General features: G+C 42.4%; 1 protein-coding gene across 6 annotated transcripts in view; it reads left to right on the forward strand.

Moving 5' to 3' along the window:
* APBA1 (amyloid beta precursor protein binding family A member 1) overlaps positions 1-20600 on the forward strand; it is a 97792-nt gene that overhangs the window by 42274 nt on the left and 34918 nt on the right. For 3 of the 6 annotated variants that reach the window (XR_012159082.2, XR_012159080.2, XR_012159079.2), the window contains exons 9-12: positions 868-1080; positions 6014-6133; positions 6851-6991; positions 7430-8063. Coding sequence is in view for 2 of the 6 variants with exons in the window: in XM_073345184.2 (XP_073201285.1) it covers positions 868-1080; positions 6014-6133; positions 6851-6991; positions 7430-7501 (546 nt within the window). In the remaining 4 variants the exon portion in view is untranslated. Of the gene's footprint in view, positions 1-867; positions 1081-6013; positions 6134-6850; positions 6992-7429; positions 9100-9315; positions 10906-20600 lie in introns of those variants that run through there. The other 3 variants (XM_073345184.2, XM_073345185.2, XR_012159081.2) reach the window with 2 other exon arrangements.

A 20600-nucleotide genomic window follows, 5' to 3' on the forward strand; every position in this document is an offset into this window, starting at 1 on the left:
GGCAAACTTTTTGACCCGAGGGCCACATCTGGGTATGGAAATTGTGTGGTGGGCCATGAATGCTCACAAAATTGGGGGTTGGGGTACGGAAGGGGGATGAGGGCTCTGGCTGGGGGAGCGGGCTCTGGGGTGGAACCAGAAATGAGGAGTTCAGGATGTGGGAGGGGGCTCTGGGCTGGGGCAGAGGGTTGGGGTCTGTGGGGGGGGCAGAGGGTTCTGGCTGGGGGTGCAGGCTCTGGGATGGGGCTGGAGATGAGGGGTTGGGGGTGCATGAGGGTGTTCCAGGCTGGGACCGAGGGGTTTGGCAGGCAGGAGGGAGATCAAGGCTGGGGCACAGGGTTGGAGTGTGGGAGGGGGTCAGGTTGCAGGCTCCTGGTGGCACTTACCTCAAGCAGTTCCCAGAAGCAGCAGCATGTTCCGACTCTGGCTCCTATGTGGAGGCGCAGCCAGGCGGCTCTGCACACTGCCCTGTCCGTAGGTGCCGCCCCTGCAACTCCCATTGGCCGTAGTTCCCTGCCAAAGGGAGCTGCGGAAGCAGTGCTTGGGGTGGGGGCAGTGTGCGGAGCCCCCTGGCTGCTCCTATGCATAGGAGCCAGAGGAGGGACATGCCGCTGCTTCCGGGAGCCGCGTGGAGCCATGGCACATGCAGAGTGGGGCAAGCCACCGACCCTGTTCCCTAGCTGGAGTGGGACAAGCCCCTCTCCCTGATGGGAGCTCAAGGGCTGGATTATAATGTCTGAAGGGCCGGATGCAGCCCCTGGGCTGTAGTTTGCCCACCCCTGATATTTATGTATGTGTCCACACAGGCTGTATTCTGTAGCTGAGAATAATATCAGTTTGAAACGATATTTCTATCTCCTAATTCAGGTTTACATTGAAAAGCAAAAGGGAGAAATTCTAGGTGTCGTGATTGTGGAATCTGGCTGGGGATCCATCTTGCCCACAGTTATTATAGCCAACATGATGCATGGAGGACCAGCAGAGAAGTCGGGAAAGCTGAACATAGGAGATCAGATCATGTCAATTAATGGTACCAGCTTAGTCGGCTTACCACTCTCAACGTGCCAGAGTATTATAAAGGTACAGGGAATGTTCTTAAATGTTACACATTTAAAAACTGTATGGGAATAGTGGAAGACAATAAAGATGTATATTAAAGACGTTCTCTAAAAACACTCATAATTTGCATTTGTATAGCAATTTGTATCCGATGATCTCAAAGCACTTTGCAAAGTCTAATTAATAAAGCCTTGTAGGCCCCTGTGAGGTGGGAAATATTAATATCATCCCCATTTTACAGAGGGTGAAATGAAAATGCAGAGCTTTGACTTGCGTAAGTTCACACAAGATGTCTATGGTGAGCTGAGAATAGAAGCTTGGCTCCCCCACAATCCTGGGCCTTAATCACAAGACCATCTTTGCCACCCTGGCCTTACTTTGTGTTTCATCATTCACAAAGTGCAAAACTATTCAGAGAAAAAGGGCCAGATCTTGAAGCCATATCTCAGTCTTGAGCAAAACTTCCATTGAGGTCAACTGGAGCCTAGCTTCAGTAAGGACTGAAGAAAAGGATCTTTGAATTTGACCCAGAGTGCTAAGACTGATAAAACAAATGTAGTAATTGGATAATTTATATTTTTAAACTGTAAAACATGTTTGTCTTCTACATGATTATGGCATTAACTTGTGAATATTTTGAAGTGTACATTTTTATTTCAACCTAGTAACGCTATGGGACATTTAATTGGGACAAGTTTCCTCTAATTTACATGAGTATGTGATTGCAAAAAGCAGGCATGTCAAGTGGAAAAGAACTACTTCTGGAGTAGCTGCAATTTATAAGAGAACGGGTATTTAATGATTTCTGTTTCATGGAAAGAAAACGCTGCATCCATTGAGAATGTCATAGGCACAACTAAATTGAAACAAATAGCTACCCTACAACTTGCTGCACCACATGGTTGGTAGGTCACATACTGAAATAGTACATCTGACATCGATAAATTCTTCTGTAAAACAACCCAGCAAAATGCAGAGTAAAGTTGGATTTATACTCCGTTTTGCTGAGTTCTTGCCAGATTTTCTTTAGATTGTTTTGAAATAAAATTATTTTGTCTAGTAGTTCACAAAATAAATGTCTGTGTGCCCCTTCCAAATTGTGTGTAGGCTGTGGTTGGTTTCTTAGCGCTTGAACTAAAAAATTGCTACAAAGATTTAAAATATGTGTATCTGAAAATACACAGTCTAGCACGTGAACATTTAATGTGTTCTGACCATTACTCCTTGTCTGAGTGTAATACAGTCAAACCGTGGTAAAAGCAGCCTGGTTTCCTGAAAAAAACGTATGTCTAATAAATCAACTTTCTGTTGCTTTTTACCTTGGATACCTAGAAACTTGATGTTATAGCTGCTTTATTCCCTTTACCCAGGCCCTCTTTAAATGTAATTACATATTCCAAGCTCAGACTGTTTCTTAATGATTAGGACAAATTCAGCCCAGGATTATGCTGGCATATTCATGACGCTTTCAGATTGAAGATCTAATCTGCAGATGGAGGAAGATTGGAGCAACAGAAACTGTCTGCATCCTTTGCCCTGGAAGCGCAAAACTAGAGGATCTCACCAAGATGGAAGCCAGGGCTTGATTTAGCCTCTGCTGATGTTGCGGCAACTAAGGAGATCACAGCTGAAAACTAAGTCTCCTCCCACCTGAAAGGAAAGGGGGTGACACCAAAAATAGCCTTGTGTTTCCTGGGGCTAAATTCCTACCTTGAGGGCAAGGGTCTGTAGCTGGCATAGAGAGGTGCAATTGTTAAGGAATTCCATTTACACCAACCTGAACCAGCTATTTTGTTACCAGACCTCTTACTGTTCTCACTTTTATTCTGCTTGTTCCCCATCCCACACCAGTTATTTCCAAAAGTGTAATTATTTGCAGGCCTGGCATACAAAATGTCTGCTTCAGCGCACTCCTCCTCTTCCAGAGTCCTTCCAAATGGACGGCTGCGATGGTGTCTTGAGAATCCCCCTGGTTGCTTCTCCAACAAGAGCACCGCCACTATCTCGTTGCTATGGAGATCTCATTCTGATACACATGCTTCGGTCCCGTTTTTGTTGCCACATTTGGCTGTTGTCATGGGGACTGCTGGCCATTAATCTTGTCCTTCCAATGAGACGATGACCCATAGATTGCAGTTCTTTTCAGCAAACTTATCTGGAGCTGTTCATACATCAGTTCTGAATCACATGCAAAAAAAGATGTATATTATATATATTGCATGTGATTCAGAACTAATGTATGAACAGATCCAGCTAGATTGCTCTAAAGCATTGCAAACGTATGGGTCATCTTCTCCTTGGAAGGACAAGATTAATGGCCAGCAGTATGTATATTATCGGCCAAAATAGATATTCAGAGAATGTGCAAAGATCTTACCATTGCAAAAATTCCTTAGCATGCTATGAACCAGGCTACTGTACAAAAAATTGGATGTTTATGTGAATAATGAGAATACTCACAATCATAGAGGATTTTTTTTTTAAATGAGGGATCCAAACCTTCATACTAATCAACCATAAACTAAGTGCTAACTGACGGGATTAGGAAAAAACTTCCTGTTTGGAATGGCTGTTCCATGTTTTATGTTGCTTTCACCTTTTTCTCAAGCATCTGGTGTGCATGGACCCCTGGACTAATCTAGTATAGCACTTTTTCTATTGCTATTGGCATGGATTCCCAACATATAAAATATTATGAACTGACTATGTTTAAGGGTTGCATTATTTCTGTAAAATTTAGAAATTGCTCACTAGGAGCCCGTGTTTCTTTCTTTTAAAAAGGAGCATGCAAAAATACGTGTGCAGTGCACACTTGGAGTTGCAAACACACATACTTGCCACAAATGAATGCAAACTGGATACTTACTATTTGCTTGTTTCTGTGTATGTAGTCCATAAAGGCCGATTGCCCTATGGTATGTCGATGATCACTGATTGTGATTAGTGTATGCATCGCAGACAGTAAATAAAATACATGGAAGTAAATGGAATGAAGTAGAGCAAAAAATACAGTGGGCCTTGTGTTTTGCTGAGAGCCAGCTGGCTGTGGAACTGCCTCTTCTCACTTCATAATCTCATTTGCTTTGGTTCCCAAAGCAGCGTGCTCACTTATAGCCAGCCTGTGTTGCCTTGATTAACAAGCCATGCTGAGTGCAGTGCTATGCAGAGACCAAAGAAATGAAATGCTTTGCCACTCTTTCCTCACGGTTTGTCCTCCCACCCCTGAGTGGGTGCATACAACTGCCATAAATATAAATAGGCAGTTAGACATAGTTGTCAGGCAAATAGACCCTCTTGTGGCGGTGGGTGAGAGGGTTGAATGGATCTGTACTTAACATAAGCTCCCAAGTAAGCACCCCCTTCCTTACTTAGAATCAAATTTAATATAGCCAGTTTCTTTCCTCCATTAAAAGAGAGAGAAGTTTAAGAGGCCGTTTTAAATAGCACTTGATTGCATCTGCATACTAGTAGAAACAGTAAGTATGAACACTATTAGCCCAACAGGGATGCCTTGGTTACTTCCCCTTAAAAAGAACAGTGGGTTATGTCTGTAGATCAATAAGGATCAATTAACAAAAACGTCTTAGACTTAGCAGGTTGGCTTCGGGCATCTTCTGTATTAGAACAAAGGCATGGACTGACTTCCAAACTAACCTGGTCGCTGAAGGGAAGCTGGTTGATTCAGTTCAGATTTGTCCTCCCTCCCTTCCCCTGCTATCCCACGCCACTTCAACCTTTTACCCCTACAGATAGGTGAATGAAGATTTCCTCCTCATTTTTGGCTTCTCTACTTGCTTAGTAATGGACTGCCATGCACTCTGGGGTTGTTCCAAAGCTATTTGCCCCAGCACAATGGCACAGACACTCAAGTACTGGGTCTTGTAGAGAGAGGTCCTACAAAATCAGCAAGAAAAAAACATTTGAAAGGTTGAGAACTTTAGTATAACTCCCTGTACAGATCAGGAAATCTTTTCAGACTATGAGTAACACCCTAGTCCCATTGAATTCAATTGCAAAGCTTCCATTGACTTTAATGGGACCAGGATTTTACTCTTTGAGTAAATCAGACAGATACTGGAATGTTAAAAGTAGCCACAAGTTTCTCAGGCATTAACATAGCTCTTCTTTTTTGGGGGGGAATTGTGATTGTTGGAGGTTGTCTGTGTGTTGCCTGGATGTTTACACAGTATTCTAGTGTAGAGAAATGTATGTTCCGTTCTGGACACTTTACAGGAAAAAAAAGAGACTTTAACTCTGGGAGAAAGACAGAGAAGATTAGGTGGGTTGGTCTATAGGAAAGAGTGGTGAGAACTTCAAACCATGTAAGGGTCAGACATATGCAGTCATCTTCTATTTTGATAGTGCTTTGTTGTGGTTAACCAAGATTGCAGGTTGAATGTGATATTCTCAGTTTAGAATGAGGGAGTCTCTGAATGTTGCTTATACAAGCATTCAATGGGCAGGACTTAAGTAAGTTCTGCCTTTTGCATTACAGAATTGAATGCGCATATCCAGGAAAGGTACCTGTTTGCAGCTATTTTAAGTGCATATTTAAGACTTTATTTTTACAACAAAATATGTGACAGTTTTCAGCTTAATTGCACAGACCTACTTCTACCCCCCCCCCCCCAGCTTTCTGTAGAACAACGTTCTGTGTTCCAAAATAAAGAAATTGCCCACAGGAATCTAATTTCTTGGCAGTTTAAAATGACCATGTCAAAATGTTGACAACTAGAGGTTGACATTGCATCATTCAGTTAACAGGTTGTCATATTGCTTGTATCTGGTACTTATTAGGAATCCTACTTTGTAATGATGAATACATAGCAAACTGCTTGTTCAGTATTATTTCCAAGTTAGCATTCAAACTATTATTTTATTTCAGTGCCAGTTTTCAGCTGTTTCAGCCCACCTGCACCCATAGTTGTCATGGTGTATATATATTTTTTTAAAGGGTTTGAAAAACCAGGCCCGGATTAAACTGAATATAGTGAGATGTCCTCCAGTAACCACTGTCTTGATCAGAAGACCTGACCTCCGATATCAGCTGGGTTTCAGTGTACAGAATGGGATCGTAAGTAGCTTTCACAATCCTTGGGTTTCTACTGTGATGCTTTTTATAGCTGTGAAATTTTTTTGCAAACTTCTCGGCTCATCAATGGCTATGCACACATTCTGACTGTAAGACATAAAAACTGACTTATCAGAAAATTGATTACTTCCCCTATGGCTGATCCTCCTTTCCAAGTCAAAAGCAGGAAAAGATACTTTGTCATATTAGAGTATAAAGTCAACCGTAGGAATAGGAGAGATATTTTAAGCTAAAGAACCAAAAGGGGCAAGTTGTTCACAGGCTACATACATTAGTTGTATATCTAACTGAGCCATTAAAGGTCTTATAAGAAAGAGTCTTCTTTACAATCAGCGAAAGTCAAAGGCATATATTCTAAACCCTTTAGAGACTATGGACCTATGCAATCTCCTAAATTTTCAAAATGCCAGTGTCCAAAGGGTTAATACTAGTAATTTTCAATGGCCAAATTATTTTGTTTGTTTTTTGTGCACCTAGAGGAGGTGGTGTTCATTATGTTTTATAAGCCGAGTACTGACTTTGTAACAGTTACTCTAGTCCATTTTACCCTGATTTGTGTTTCACTGTATTTTAAAAAAGAACTCTTTTACACTTTGGAGACTTGTTTATTTAAATGTTGAGTTTGTCATTTGTGAACAAACCTCTGTTGTTTTACAATTTAACATTCTTACATTGGTAACTTTGTCCGTTCCTTTCAAGATCTGTAGCCTTATGAGAGGAGGTATAGCAGAGCGAGGAGGAGTACGAGTGGGCCATCGGATCATTGAAATCAACGGACAGAGCGTTGTAGCAACACCCCATGAAAAGATCGTTCACATTCTCTCAAATGCTGTTGGTGAGGTAGGAACTGGATGGATGATATTACACATTTCAGCACCATTGCCTCTCGCTGCCTACCACCATCCAAATATAAATACTGGAAATGAGAAAAGGATAAACCAGGCTTTATTGTTAAAGTGATTTCATAGTTTCTAATAGAAAGCCTGCGTAAGAGGTGCTGAGTGCCCACAGTTTCTGTTAACCTAAGCAAGGTTTGCAAGAACTCAACACCTCTCAGCATTGCGCTGCAATAAACCTTAGCAGAGGCATAAAAACTCACTGGTTACATCTTTCCCCTGTACTATGTCGCTGCAGCTACTTCCTTCTCCTCGTCTTGGGCCATTTTCTCCCTTACACATACATACCTTCTAAGCATGAAAGCACACAAACCCTTTTATTTCCAAAGCGTTGCATCATGTGTATGAGGAGCATTGACTGATTTGTTTTGTTTCCACGCAGATTCATATGAAGACCATGCCAGCGGCCATGTACAGATTGTTGACTGCTCAGGAGCAGCCAGTTTACATCTGAGGCCGATACCTCACCTTCACAACGTGCATGGAGGATGTTTCTCCTCGTCGGTGGTTGTGTTTCTAGTACTGCATTTTTGTGTCTGCAGAGACATCTCTCTCTCTCTCTCTCTTCTCTGTCTCTCTCCAACATTTTGCTGTGTACAGGGAAAAAAATTTCCATTAGACTTTTTTTTGTTGCATCTTTTTACAAGTTAAGCTTTATGTAATTCCTCACAGAATAGAAAAATTAGTTATTCACAGCTAGTTTAACAAAGGACTGATTGCACTTCTTCAAGCTCCGTCATCAGTTGTATTTCTGTGGCCATCACTCGACAACACAAATACATTAACTATTGCTAAATTAGAAAGCTTGCTTTACAAACAGATCAAACCACAGGGTAAAGTTCTCCTCTTGGACTCCACATAGAAGATTTTTGACTCCATTATACTTTTTTCTCTGTGTGTGCACTGAGCGTAACATTACCAAGAAAGAGTTCAACATACACAGGGAGAGCAGAGAACCAAGGGGATAATTTTGCCCTAAAGGAGATGTTAAAAGCCTATGAAGAATGAGTTAATGAGTAAGTGATGTTGTGGTAAAACTCATAATTCAAATGCACACCTTTTAATTGTCTTTAATGTTGATTCTTCAGGATCATGTAACCTCAAAGGTGGTTTGTATGTTGCTGAAATGCGTAAGTGTGTCATTGTCCTCACTAGCGCGTATTAGAGGAGGTACTTTCACCATTTGGTCACGCAGGTATGAGAGTCTTTTTTTCCCCACCCAAAAAATCTTTCTTCATTTTTAGATGTAGGACATCTTTTATATCCCCCTCCCTACTCAGAGGTAGGAGAATGTTAAGTGGCCTGTATATATAAAGCAGGAATTATATTTTGGGGGCTTTTGCTGAAAATCTAAATTTTTAAAACTCTTAAATACACAATTTCTCATTGGTGAGTGTGGGGTGTGTGTATATATATATTTAAAACTATGTGCTTGATATTTATGAAATTTGAACAAAAATAGGTCTACATACAGTTGTAAGTAGTTTTATTACTCTGAGCCAGTATTAACATATCTTTGGTCCAAAGACTGTTTACTTTTAATTACTTTTTTTTTTCTTTTGCTCATGATCTGGATAACAGTGGGGGAGGTCGGATGGGAATGAGGAGAAATTAATTTATTTGTAAAGTGTATATATATAAAAGTTAATTGATGGTTCTCCATTTGTAGGACATTAAAGGGTTTTTATGTACTTGTACAATGAAGAAGAGGGTTCAAAAACGTTGTGGTGGGGTGCATGACATCAAGGATTTGTGTGGTCTATAAATTTTGGAGAGTGGAGCTGGGGGAGGAGGGGAAGAAGATAGTAATAGTAGTAGTGACGCTCCTCTTTCCAGAAAGAGAGACCTCTCTATTCATGTACAGTAGTTGTGTTCCATTAGTCCTGTGTACTCACATTTAAACTCATATATAACTGTGAATTTAGACCAGTCGGATGCCTTTAAATTTATCAAAAGTAGCAGCTTTTGCTGTATCTTATTATGACACAAAGATTTAATGTGATGAAAATACTGGAGCAGGACAAAACAAAAATCTCATTCTTTTTTTTTGGGGGGGGGGGGGCGGGAGGGTGATGGCCATTAACATCAGTCTCTCATTTAATGAGGGATGGACTGTGCAATATAAGCACTGTGGTTGCAGACTGGAGATGACGTTTGGAATTGTCTCCAGAGATTTCATAGATTAGATATACGTGTGTGCATTTCCGTTAATAAGTGAGCTGTGAAAACTCTGCCTTTGTCTGATCACTTAGTTCCATTTGTGATCAGGGGCCCAATTTTCCCTTCAAAAACAATGGACTGAGCGGAGAGAAAGAAGATAAACTTTTTATTTCAACTGGCAGCAAATACTGGAACTATTTGAGGGAGATAGTGGAATGGTGAGTAAGCTGTTGTAGTAAATGAATATGAGTACTGTACAATTATTTGACATACAGCAGTTCTTGTTGTTAGGTAATCAAATCCCAATCTGTGGAATAACAAACTTTACAAGGGCATGGTGGTGTTAATCCAGATTAGTATTTACTCTGCCATCAGACAGATGCAAATAGATTGTGAATTACTTGTGAGTAGAGTTTTTATTGTCAGGCATCTGGTTTATAAAGGTCATAGGAACAATTTTTTTCATAACTTCCCATATGTATAGTAATATATGTAAATATGATATATACCACGTGTCATTTAGAAGATTATATACAGTGCAGCCTTTCCATAAATTACCTGTGTGGAAAGCTACTCTTGCAGACATACTTACCACAATGCTGGTTCCCAACTTTAACTCCCATATTAATTTTCTGCTTTTGTGGCTCTAGTCAACTCCCATTGAGGAATCTTTCCATCGACTTCAGTGTAAGATGGACCAAGCCCTCAGTATGCAAATGACTATAGGGCTGTAACAATGACTGATCCTTAGAAACTAAGGGCCCTATCCTGCAAACGCATGTGTGCTTAACTTTAGGCACCTGAATGACACATTGACTTCATTGGGACTGCACATGTGAGTGCCGGATTGGGGCCTCACGGAGAATGTGAATTGTTCTATTACAACAGATGCATTGTGATTTCTGAACAGGGACGGACGGACAGACAGACAGAGTATGCGCTCCTAATGTAAACAGCCCCAGGAGCTTAGTCTGGAAAGGGAAAGCGAGTTTCAGAAATACAGTGAACTCAAAAGGGAGAGTTGACACCTCTGTAGTCTGTTGTTTTTTCCACTGATGTTTAAAAGATGTTAGACCAGCTGTTTATGTTAGTATTTTAGGTGAGTGAAACTGTCCATGGGTTGAAAGGAATAACCTACCATTTTACATTCCTTCTCTTCCATGAAGGTCCTGCAAAGCTGTCCCTTCACTGTTTAGTACAATATTACTAACTTTTCAGTGTTTACATTAAGGATGAAATGTCCTTTTATTTTTTTATTGGTAGGTTTCACACTTACTCGTTTGAATCTGTTTATAATTTAAGGCTTGGTTTGTATTTCTTGAATGCAGATTTTTTTTTTAATTTTCTAAATTAAATCTGTTTATGAAGATGGTGTGGGTGAGATTTCTTGTATATATTTAGCACAGTACTTAGAATATGAAGTTTTACTATTGTTCTGTAAAGAGGGTGAATAGAAATTATTGTAAAGCGTTGGGAAAAGTATAGTATTGTATTTGTAACAATATTGTTCTTTGTAAACACTAAACTTGATCTCTATATATAAATATAAATATATATATAAATATATGTGAGCCTGGAATGTTGATACTGCACATCTATTGAATGTAATTCCTCTGACTTTTTTTGTCACAGGTCTCTGACCCTCTGTCTGTAACGCAGTTCCAGTGGTTTGATTGATTTTTTTTTTTTTTTTTTTTTTAGCCAGCTGTTTTGTTGTGATGTATTTACTGTGCTACATTCCTTTATTTAATGGAGCGCTACTGTCGGTAAGATTTGCAACAATAAAAAACAAAAACAAATTGGGCAGGTCTGAGAGTTTGCTGATGTGATCACCAATATTGAATGAATATTTTTGGGGGGAGTGCTTGAGCCCCACCCCTGAGCAGTGTAGTTAAGGTGACCTAAATCCCTGTGTAGACAACACTAGTTCGATGGAAGGTGGATTACCCATGCTGATGACAGGAGAATCCAGTCAGCACAGGTAGTGTCTACACTGAAGAGCTACAGTGACACATCTGTGCCGCTGTAGCATTTTAAATGTAGACAAGCCCTAAGTCTTCAAAGAACTTTTTGTGGGTAACAAATTCTAATGAGAACTTGAATCTGCAGAAGTATTATACACCAGAGAGACTGTAGAAGAAAAATTGACTTTGCAACTTCAGACATTGATTCACTAATGTTAATGTGAAAGTCTAACCTTGCCTTTACCTGTATTGGATATAGACCACAACACCTCACGTTACCCTCCTCATATGGGCCACAGAAGATTTCTTCCCCCGTCCACTACTCTGTGGACTGGAGATCCCACTCTTTATCTTATTCACCCTCTCTGCTGTGGCCAGAGGCCTCACCCAAGCTAGCAGTCAGTTTTTACTATGTACATCCGACACAGGTGACAGACATTCCAATACCTTGCAACAATCTAGATGAGCCTGAGATACCACTGTACCTGATATAGGACGGAAGGGAGCCTGCTGGTTATATCGTATAACAAAAACCAGTAGTATTTTAGTTCACATATGCAAGGGGGGGAACATTTACTTTTCTTTTGTGTGACAATTGGAGCAAGAGTAATCTCCCACCAGTAAAAGGAGGATGGGTGTGACAAAAGAACAGAGCTAAGACATGGCATACTTCCAGGCTATATTTAGTCAAATTACAACTTTCTAATGACAGGTTTCAGAGTAGCAGCCGTGTTAGTCTGTATCCACAAAAAGAAAAGGAGGGCTTGTGGCACCTTAGAGACTAACAAATTTATTTGAGCATAAGCTTTCGTGAGCTACAGCTCACTTCATCGGATGCATGAATCCCTTTTTTAAAAACATTGATATTTACAAACTTAAATCCATCATAATAAAGATTTTTTTGGTTTGTGACTATACATATTTTGTTACTGGAAGCGAAGGAACATTTCCTTTAAGTTGTAAAATTGAAAGCTCACAGTGTTATTTACTATTCCTAAACCTCATTAACTTGCTAGTATGATATCTCATGATTTTTACATACGAGTTGCAAAGGGCCAGTTTACAGAGTTAGGAATACATTTCACTTTTAAACCTGACACAAGTAGGCGTGCAGGCCGCTTGACTTGTTTGTGGATAGGCATCCTCTGCAGATAGTACTTGTTCCTTTTGAGATACTGCAAGGGCTGTAGAAAACAGACTTCATTGATTTCAGGAGAGACCAGCAACTTTATTAGGTCATCATCTATTTATGTGCAGCTGAGAGCCATTCATGTGAGGGATCCAAGGAATTTTTGTTGACTGCAGAGTGGGCTACTGATAAGATTGTTCTGCCGCAAATAGGATTATGTATAAAGAGATTATCCATGAAGCTGTCTGACTCTTCTGGAGAAAGACAGTGCTTCCTAAGAAACCAAAGAATTGGACAGCCAATGTTCCCGGTAAGAGTATTTACTTCTCATGGACTGAAGGACAGATTGAAATGATCTCATTTCACATAGTATTCTACTTCACTGAGGTTTTTGTTATTCTGAAGCCAAGAGCCATCTACTAGAGCCATTGTATTCAAGCCTCCTTACAATGTCCAGCATTTATAACCATCAGTGCTGCTCTGAAACTCATCAGGTGAGTTGTTGCCAGGTTTTGGAACTTCTGTAGCTTTCTCTAATCTTTTTATTAATTTTCTGATGGAAAAACTTGGATCTTGCACCTTTTACGTCCTTTGCAGGCATCTTTGTGTTGTTACTTTTTTAGTTGCATGCCATCCAAATTCCATTTCCACTAGCAACAGTCCCATATAAAAAAATCTCTTTTATTCAAAGGCAAAAGGTATAAAACTGGATTGAGGTTGAGAGTATATTTCAGTAATTTAGGGAAAAATACATTCCAGACCTGCTGTCATTATCCCAAACACAAGCGTTATAAACCCAGAAATTCAGAGTTAAAGTTAAACTTAAAAGAAACGTAAACATGTAAGGTATAGAAATGCACAGTTAGGCACCCAAGACCCTTGACGCCGTTATAGTGACGCAATTGCAATAACTGTATGATTAATCTGTTTTAGTGTTCATACTCCCAGAGTAATGTTGATTTTTAAAGACACTTTAGAATTTTTCTTATTCCACATAAAATCTCTTCTTTCAGAGAAACTCAAAAAGAACTGCCCTCTTTCAAAATGGCCACGATTTCTTATTCTCAATTGAACTTAGGCTGTGGGCTGCCCTCAGGGAAGATGGCAATGCCCTAGGCCAGAGGTTCTCGAAGTGTGGTCCGCGGACCACCAGTGGTCCACGAGCTCCATTCAGGTGGTCTGCGGATAGTTTCCTCTAAGGTGTGTCCCTGGGTGGCCGCACATGAGAGAATGAAGGGCCACCCACCTAACTAGTGGAGCCGCGCAGGCGTGGCTCCACTAATTAAGTGCCTGGACCCTGGAGAAGATGCACATGTAAGGTGAGGTAGTGGCCTTGGGAAGAATAGGGGGCAGGTGGGAGGGGGCAGTGGGGTGAGAAGAGGGGGTGGGGGAATTTGGGATGTGCAGGGCTGCGGCAGCCAGAGAAAGAGGCGTGTTTCCCTAGCTCCAGGGCTGCAGCTGCTGGGGAGAGATGGCCCTCCTTCCCAGCCTCAGCTCTGTGGCTGCTGTGGTGGGGGAGAGACCCCCCCTCCTTCCCAGCCCCAGCTCGGGGGCTGCTGCTGCAGGGGAGTGAGGGAGAGACCCCCTTCGTTCCCAGTTCCAGCTCGGGGGCTGCCGCAGCAGGGGGGAGAGGGCACATCCATCGCATTAGAAAGGTAAGACTACTGATATTAAAATAGGAGTTGTGTGCTTTTATTTGTAGAACAAAAAAAGTTTATTATTATTGGGGTTTTTATATAGTACTTTTATCCAAAGCGCTTTACAATAGCTAATGGTACAAACCACATTTGGAAAGATCATTAAGTGGGCCGCTGAGACCCTCAGCAATTTTCAAGTGATCTGCGAAAAAAAAAAAAAGTTTTGAGAACCACTGGTCTAGGCTGATAGGAGATAAAAGGGCCCATTTTAACTCATTAACAACTATACTTGTAAATTCTTAGAAAATTCACTCAATGCGCAGACTGCAAGTGCCGTACACTTGGGGGAAGATACATTGTTATGTATGAAAGGTATAAACAGTTTCAGTGCTGCTCTAAGTGTAAAACTCAATTCAGCCCTAACTCTTGTGCCTCTATACTATACTTTCACTGCAAATGGGAAAAATCAGTTCCTCTGTCTTTTGTGGACACCCCTGTCTCAGTCAGCTTCGTTGACAACCTAATACAACTCCTTTTCTGGGAACCACCCATATCTCCCAAATTCCTCATTTGGAATAGTGAAACCCAATGTCTATAAAAATGCTTCCTCTCAGACTCTGCCAAACTATGCATGAATGATTTGTCCTACTATTTCTGTTCTGTCTCTGCAATAACCTTTATGCTGTACTCATCATTGGAATACTCATATTTGAGCACCTTGCTGCAGATGGGGAAATTGCAGGAGAGAGAGGTGAAGCAATTTACCCAAGGTCACACAGAGAGTTAGTAGTAGAATCCCCTGACTCCCAGTCCTCTGCACTACTTCCTGCAGCACACCGTCTCCCTTTCTGAGCTGCAACACTGATACATGAAAGATCTTTTGTCATAACAAGAATATTTTGGGTAGGTTTTTTTTATTTACTTCAGCACCAAAACTCTTATGTTCTCCTCCTGTCTTGCACTGGGATGTTTTAAAGCTATTAAAAATATGTTATTACCCTGGGCTCTCTGAATTTAACTTCAGTTCTCTCTCTTTCTAGTGCTAATCACATTAGTCCTTACCATGTAAGCTGAATTGTGCTGGGATGCTTTTGTGCACGTAGGGAATGAGCCATATGTCGTCTGGCTAGTGTAGCACTAAGGACTCTCGAAAGTGCTATGGCAAGGTTGGTCTTGTGCAGCAAAGGCTGCAATAGACAGCCTAGCTTGCAGCTTTCACCTTTTGGCCACTAGCTGCTGCATTGCGGAACTGGCTGTTTAGGTAGCAACAACCCAAGCTAAGGGGTGCAAGGGCGTAAAATGTAAATGTAAGTTGTACTGACATTTTGCATTCTCCTCACAGGACAGGGGCTGTCTCTGTTTGTTTCTTGTACCGGGCTGAGTACATTGTCAGGGTTCACTCAGTAAAGTGAAGTAGTCTGTTATGCTTGGTCAGAGGCAACCATGAAGATGTCAGAAGCCCACCCCCACTTCCCCTTGCCCCAACAGAACTTCTGGGAGGCATCTGCCATGGTGCGATAAGGGCCTGCTCTTACTGAACTCAATAGGACAAACTGACTGCAGGAGCAGACCCTAACTGAAGCCCAAATGGGGTCCATCAAAACAGCAGGATTACCCTAACATGCTGGTATAATTCCCAGGGGTGATGCATCTTGCAGTCACGATGCTGCAGGAGTGTGTGGGCTAAAGAGAACAATTCTTTGTAGTCTGTTTTTAATATTTGTGTAGCCACAGTTAGCTCCTTAGTGGCTCTTTAGCCCTTTTTTCCTTACTGCCTAGGGTAACTGGGGGAATCTTTCTCAGTATTCAACACCCTTTGTTTCCCTTGGTTCCATTGCTTTTCTGTAGTGTACAGTTGCATTAGACTACAGTTTTTTCTGACCACGTCATGCATGCCTGGTCCACAGTAGGTTGCAGGGCTGCTACTAGCAGGTCAGAGTTTGCACCACATTTGGCCTGACTACAGGTCCTCTGTCATACAAGAGATGTGTTCTCTTTAATATACCTTAATGCACAGCCAGGTCCGGCTGTTACTAGCTCAGGTGAGGTATGTTACACATGGCTCAGGCGAGTGGCTGAACGTTAATTTTGTGTGGTTTTTCTGCCAGTTCCCATCTTCTTTCTCATTCCAATACTCCCTGATCCCTGCCTAGCTGTACCCTTCCTTGGCCTTTCTCCACTTTTCCTCTCTTTTTCTCCCCTCCCCTTTTATTGTTGCTCTTTTCCTTGTCTCGCCATGTTCCTTGTATTCCCTCCACTTCAGTCCTTGGGGGAAGGGCATTTTGTTACTCCCCCTTCACATCTAAGGAACTGAGACAAATGCCTCTGCCTCGCCAGCTAAGGGGAGAAGCCGAGGAGATCATCGCCTCCTTTGCATTTATTCTCACTCTGTGTGTGGAGTGCAGAGGTGGGTCAGTGCTGACAGGATTTTCTGCTCCTTCCTATGGGAGTGGGAAAATCTGGGGAGAAGGGGCATTCTAGATCTCTCCGTCCCCCTCAGGTGGAAGGAGGAGGAGAGGAGACCATACCCACTTGAATAGCTGAAACGTTTCTGTGTAAATATAGCATCCAATTACACCCTCACCCAAATAAATGCCCATTTTTCCAACTGCTGCTTTATTTTATTGGGAGGCTGAGAAGGGGGATTGTAGTTTTTGTTTGGTTGGTTTTGGGGGTTTTTTGTTTTTGTTTTTGTTTTTCATTTTGATTTTGCAGAAATGTTGAGGAAAACTGCTCCAATTCTGAAAAGGGCACTGATTTGACCACTTCAATGAATGCCCCCTTGTGGTCACAGAGAGGCCCATCTGTAGCTTCAGCCAGACTATAAGAAAAATGTGTGTATGAGGTTAACTTTCTTAAACTCAAAAGAGCTATTAACTGTGGTTACAGAAGCCTGGTCTGGGAGAGTTTAAAGCAAGGCGGCATTGGCAGATTCAGATCAGACTCATAAAATGAAGTTCAGCATATGCAAGGTTTGTATAACCCTCGCCTGGAAAAAGTTTTAAAAAACCCAAAAACCTACTAATCTCTTCTTGAAGTTTTTCTCTATGCCAACAGTTGCACTGTTTCCTCCTCTTGGCCCATATGCAGTAGTAAAGATAGGATACAAAAAATCTAAGGTGATAAACATTGATCTCTCTTCACTTAGTACTTCATCTGGCAGCTAATGATGGGGCAGAACTGTATGATTGAAGTTAGCTGTTGGACAGTTTGGAGCTCTTGAAATCCATGAGTATTTTAGAATTTCTGCAAAGGTAGTTAAATGAATGTCACATCTGAAACCTGAGAAAGAGAAACAAGCAGCTGATCCAGCCTTCTTATCTCAAGTGTCCCTTTGACTCTTTATTCTCTCTAGCTGTAGCTCACCTCTTTTCCACCTTCTCTTAACATGCTACATCATCTGGTCGGTCTTCAATAAACCTATTCTTACAGTTTCATGACCTTCCATTTTAGGATTTATCTATAAATGTTGGACAGAACAATGTGCTAGAGAGAGTTTGGAAAAGTGAGTCTCTTCTCCCTGATAATAAATTGTGTACACTGTTTTAGTAGGATTTCTGCTATCTGGTGGCTTTAATATGTATTGATTGTTCTGGGGAAGTGCAATCTTTGGTTTTTCCTTTTTAAAAAAAATCTGTCTTTTTCAACCAAAATGGAGAAAAAAGGGTCTAGTGGAGAATTAGGAATTAAAGCTTAATCAATGTGGTTGTTGATTAAAAGCAGATAAGGAGGTGTCTGACTAAAGAGAATTAGGAAATGAACTTTACTAAACTGCTGGCAACTATAGTTGAAAAATTGTGGCTATTTGGGATGTAGTCAAAGGATTTGAGGAAAAGACGTGGTACTGATTATTTAGTGGAAGAATCCTGGGAATTCCTTACCATTAACTTCAGTGGACTTTGACATAGCCTAGCTAAACTACTGTGATTGGCATCTTTCAGTGTTTTGCCCATGGGATTGTGAAACAGGAACTTCTGGTATCCAATTCCAACTCAGATACTGACTCCCTCTCTAGGTTTGGGTAAGACACTTAACTTCCCTGCCTGTTTCCCCATTTGGAAAATGCAGATAATTCAGAACACCCCTGAGACAAGGGTAGGTGAGTAACTTTTAGCTAATATTTGCAAAGGATATTGAACGTAAATAAGTTCTAAGAATGTTCGCTGTTGTGCAGATGGAATACCTGCTGGCTTAGATCTGTGTGAGACTCCATGTAAGCAAATCTAGGAAAAAGGAAAGGATTGCAGGCTCCAATTTCTGTATTCATTCTAATGCCTTATGGGCTGGCGGAGACACAGGGTACCATAGATGCTGCTAGAGGGGAACATTCTAAACCCAAATCAACTTTGCGATGGACTGTCAAGTCTTTTGTTTGAAGTCTATAACTGAGAGATGACGAATTACCTTTTTAATGTTGGTACAGCACCTAGCGCAAAGGGGCCCCACCATTTAATGGGGTGCCTAGGTGCTACCATAATGGAAATAATAATAATATAGGTTGCGTATTATAGTATTGCCAACCCTAAATGTTTAAAAATCATGAGATTGGCTTTAAAATCATGAAATTATGTAAAAATAATAATTTGGTGTTTATTTGCTATCTGCTTTTTGAGTCTTTAGGGTGCGTGGGGGTCACACTTTGAAGCTTTCTCTACAGCCACGAGGGCTAGAAACTTAATTTTTCTTTAAGAATGAAGGCTGAAATCAGCATATCCACTTGACTCCAGGAGCTGGAGCTTTAAGGAAAACAATAAGTATCATGAGACTCATGACAAAATCATGAGAGTTGGCAACACTGGACTAATTTGTTTGGTCTAGGCCAGGGGTGGGCAAACTTTTTGGCCCAAGGGCCACACTGGGGTGCAAAACTATATGGAGGGCTGGGTAGGGGAGGCTGTGCCTCCCCAAACAGCCTGGCCCCTGCCCCCCATCCAACCCCTCCCACTTCCCACCCCCTGACTGCCCCCCTCAGAACCCTCCCTCTCCTTGTCCCCTGACTGCTCCCTCCCGGGACCCCATCCCCCCAAACCGTGCCCCCCGGGACTCCACCCCCATCCAACGCCCCCTGCTCCTTGTCCTCCGACTGCCCCCTTCTGGGACCCCCGCCCCTAACCACCCCCCGGGTGAGCAGGCTCAGCTCGGCAGCAGGATCCAAGTGCAGAGGGACTTAAGGTGGGGTAAGCTGGGTGCGGGTGGCTCCCTGGGAGATCTGGATGCACAGAAGCTCATTGTGGGGGTTCCAGGGGCAATGGGACACTGCATGGGATCCAGGTGAAGTTGTTTGGGGCTCAGGTTCATTTGGGTGGGGGGTCCAGGTGCAGGGGTTCAGTGGGAAGGGTGTCTGGGGGAGCTCAACGGGGTGGTACAGATGCAGGGGAGGTGGGGCTTGTCAGGGTGAGGGTTCGATGGGCCTGCTTAACAGGAGCCCCAGCTTTTGCCAAGGGGATGTCATATGCTGGGCTCCTGGTTCCCCTAGCTCCTTCTTTTCCCCATCCCATGACCCTTCCCCTGCCCACTTCTCTTCCCCATCCCATGGCTTCACTTCCTGGTGTCCGGTGATTTCAGGACTGGGTGGCGGGAAATGGAGTGACCTGGCCCCAGCCTGCTCTGCTCTGCTGTGTTCCTGGGAACACATCCTGGGAACTACACGCCAGTCAGCCTCACCTCAGTCCCCGGAAAAATCATGGAGCAGGTCCTCAAAGAATCAATCCTGAAGCACTTACATGAGAGGAAAGTGATCAAGAACAGTCAGCATGGATTCACCAAGGGAAGGTCATGCCTGACTAATCTAATCGCCTTCTATGATGAGATTACTGGTTCTGTGGATGAAGGGAAAGCAGTGGATGTATTGTTTCTTGACTTTAGCAAAGCTTTTGACACGGTCTCCCACAGTATTCTTGTCAGCAAGTTAAAGAAGTATGGGCTGGATGAATGCACTATAAGGTGGGTAGAAAGTTGGCTAGATTGTCGGGCTCAACGGGTAGTGATCAATGACTCCATGTCTAGTTGGCAGCCGGTGTCAAGGGGAGTGCCCCAGGGGTCGGTCCTGGGGCCGGTTTTGTTCAATATCTTCATAAATGATCTGGAGGATGGTGTGGATTGCACTCTCAGCAAATTTGCGGATGATACTAAACTGGGAGGAGTGGTAGATACGCTGGAGGGCAGGGATAGGATACAGAGGGACCTAGACAAATTGGAGGTTTGGACCAAAAGAAATCTGATGAGGTTCAATAAGGATAAGTGCAGGGTCCTGCACTTAGGACGGAAGAACCCAATGCACAGCTACAGACTAGGGACTGAATGGCTAGGCAGCAGTTCTGCGGAAAAGGACCTAGGGGTGACAGTGGACGAGAAGCTGGATATGAGTCAGCAGTGTGCCCTTGCTGCCAAGAAGGCCACTGGCATTTTGGGATGTATAAGTAGGGGCATAGCGAGCAGATCGAGGGACGTGATCGTCCCCCTCTATTCGACATTGGTGAGGCCTCATCTGGAGTACTGTGCCCAGTTTTGGGCCCCACACTACAAGAAGGATGTGGATAAATTGGAAAGAGTCCAATGAAGGGCAACAAAAATGATTAGGGGTCTGGAACACATGACTTATGAGGAGAGGCTGAGGGAACTGGGATTGTTTAGTCTGCAGAATAGAAGAATGAGGGGGGATTT

The sequence above is a fragment of the Lepidochelys kempii genome, chromosome 5, assembly GCF_965140285.1.
Source record: "Lepidochelys kempii isolate rLepKem1 chromosome 5, rLepKem1.hap1, whole genome shotgun sequence".
NCBI lineage: Eukaryota > Metazoa > Chordata > Testudines > Cheloniidae > Lepidochelys > Lepidochelys kempii.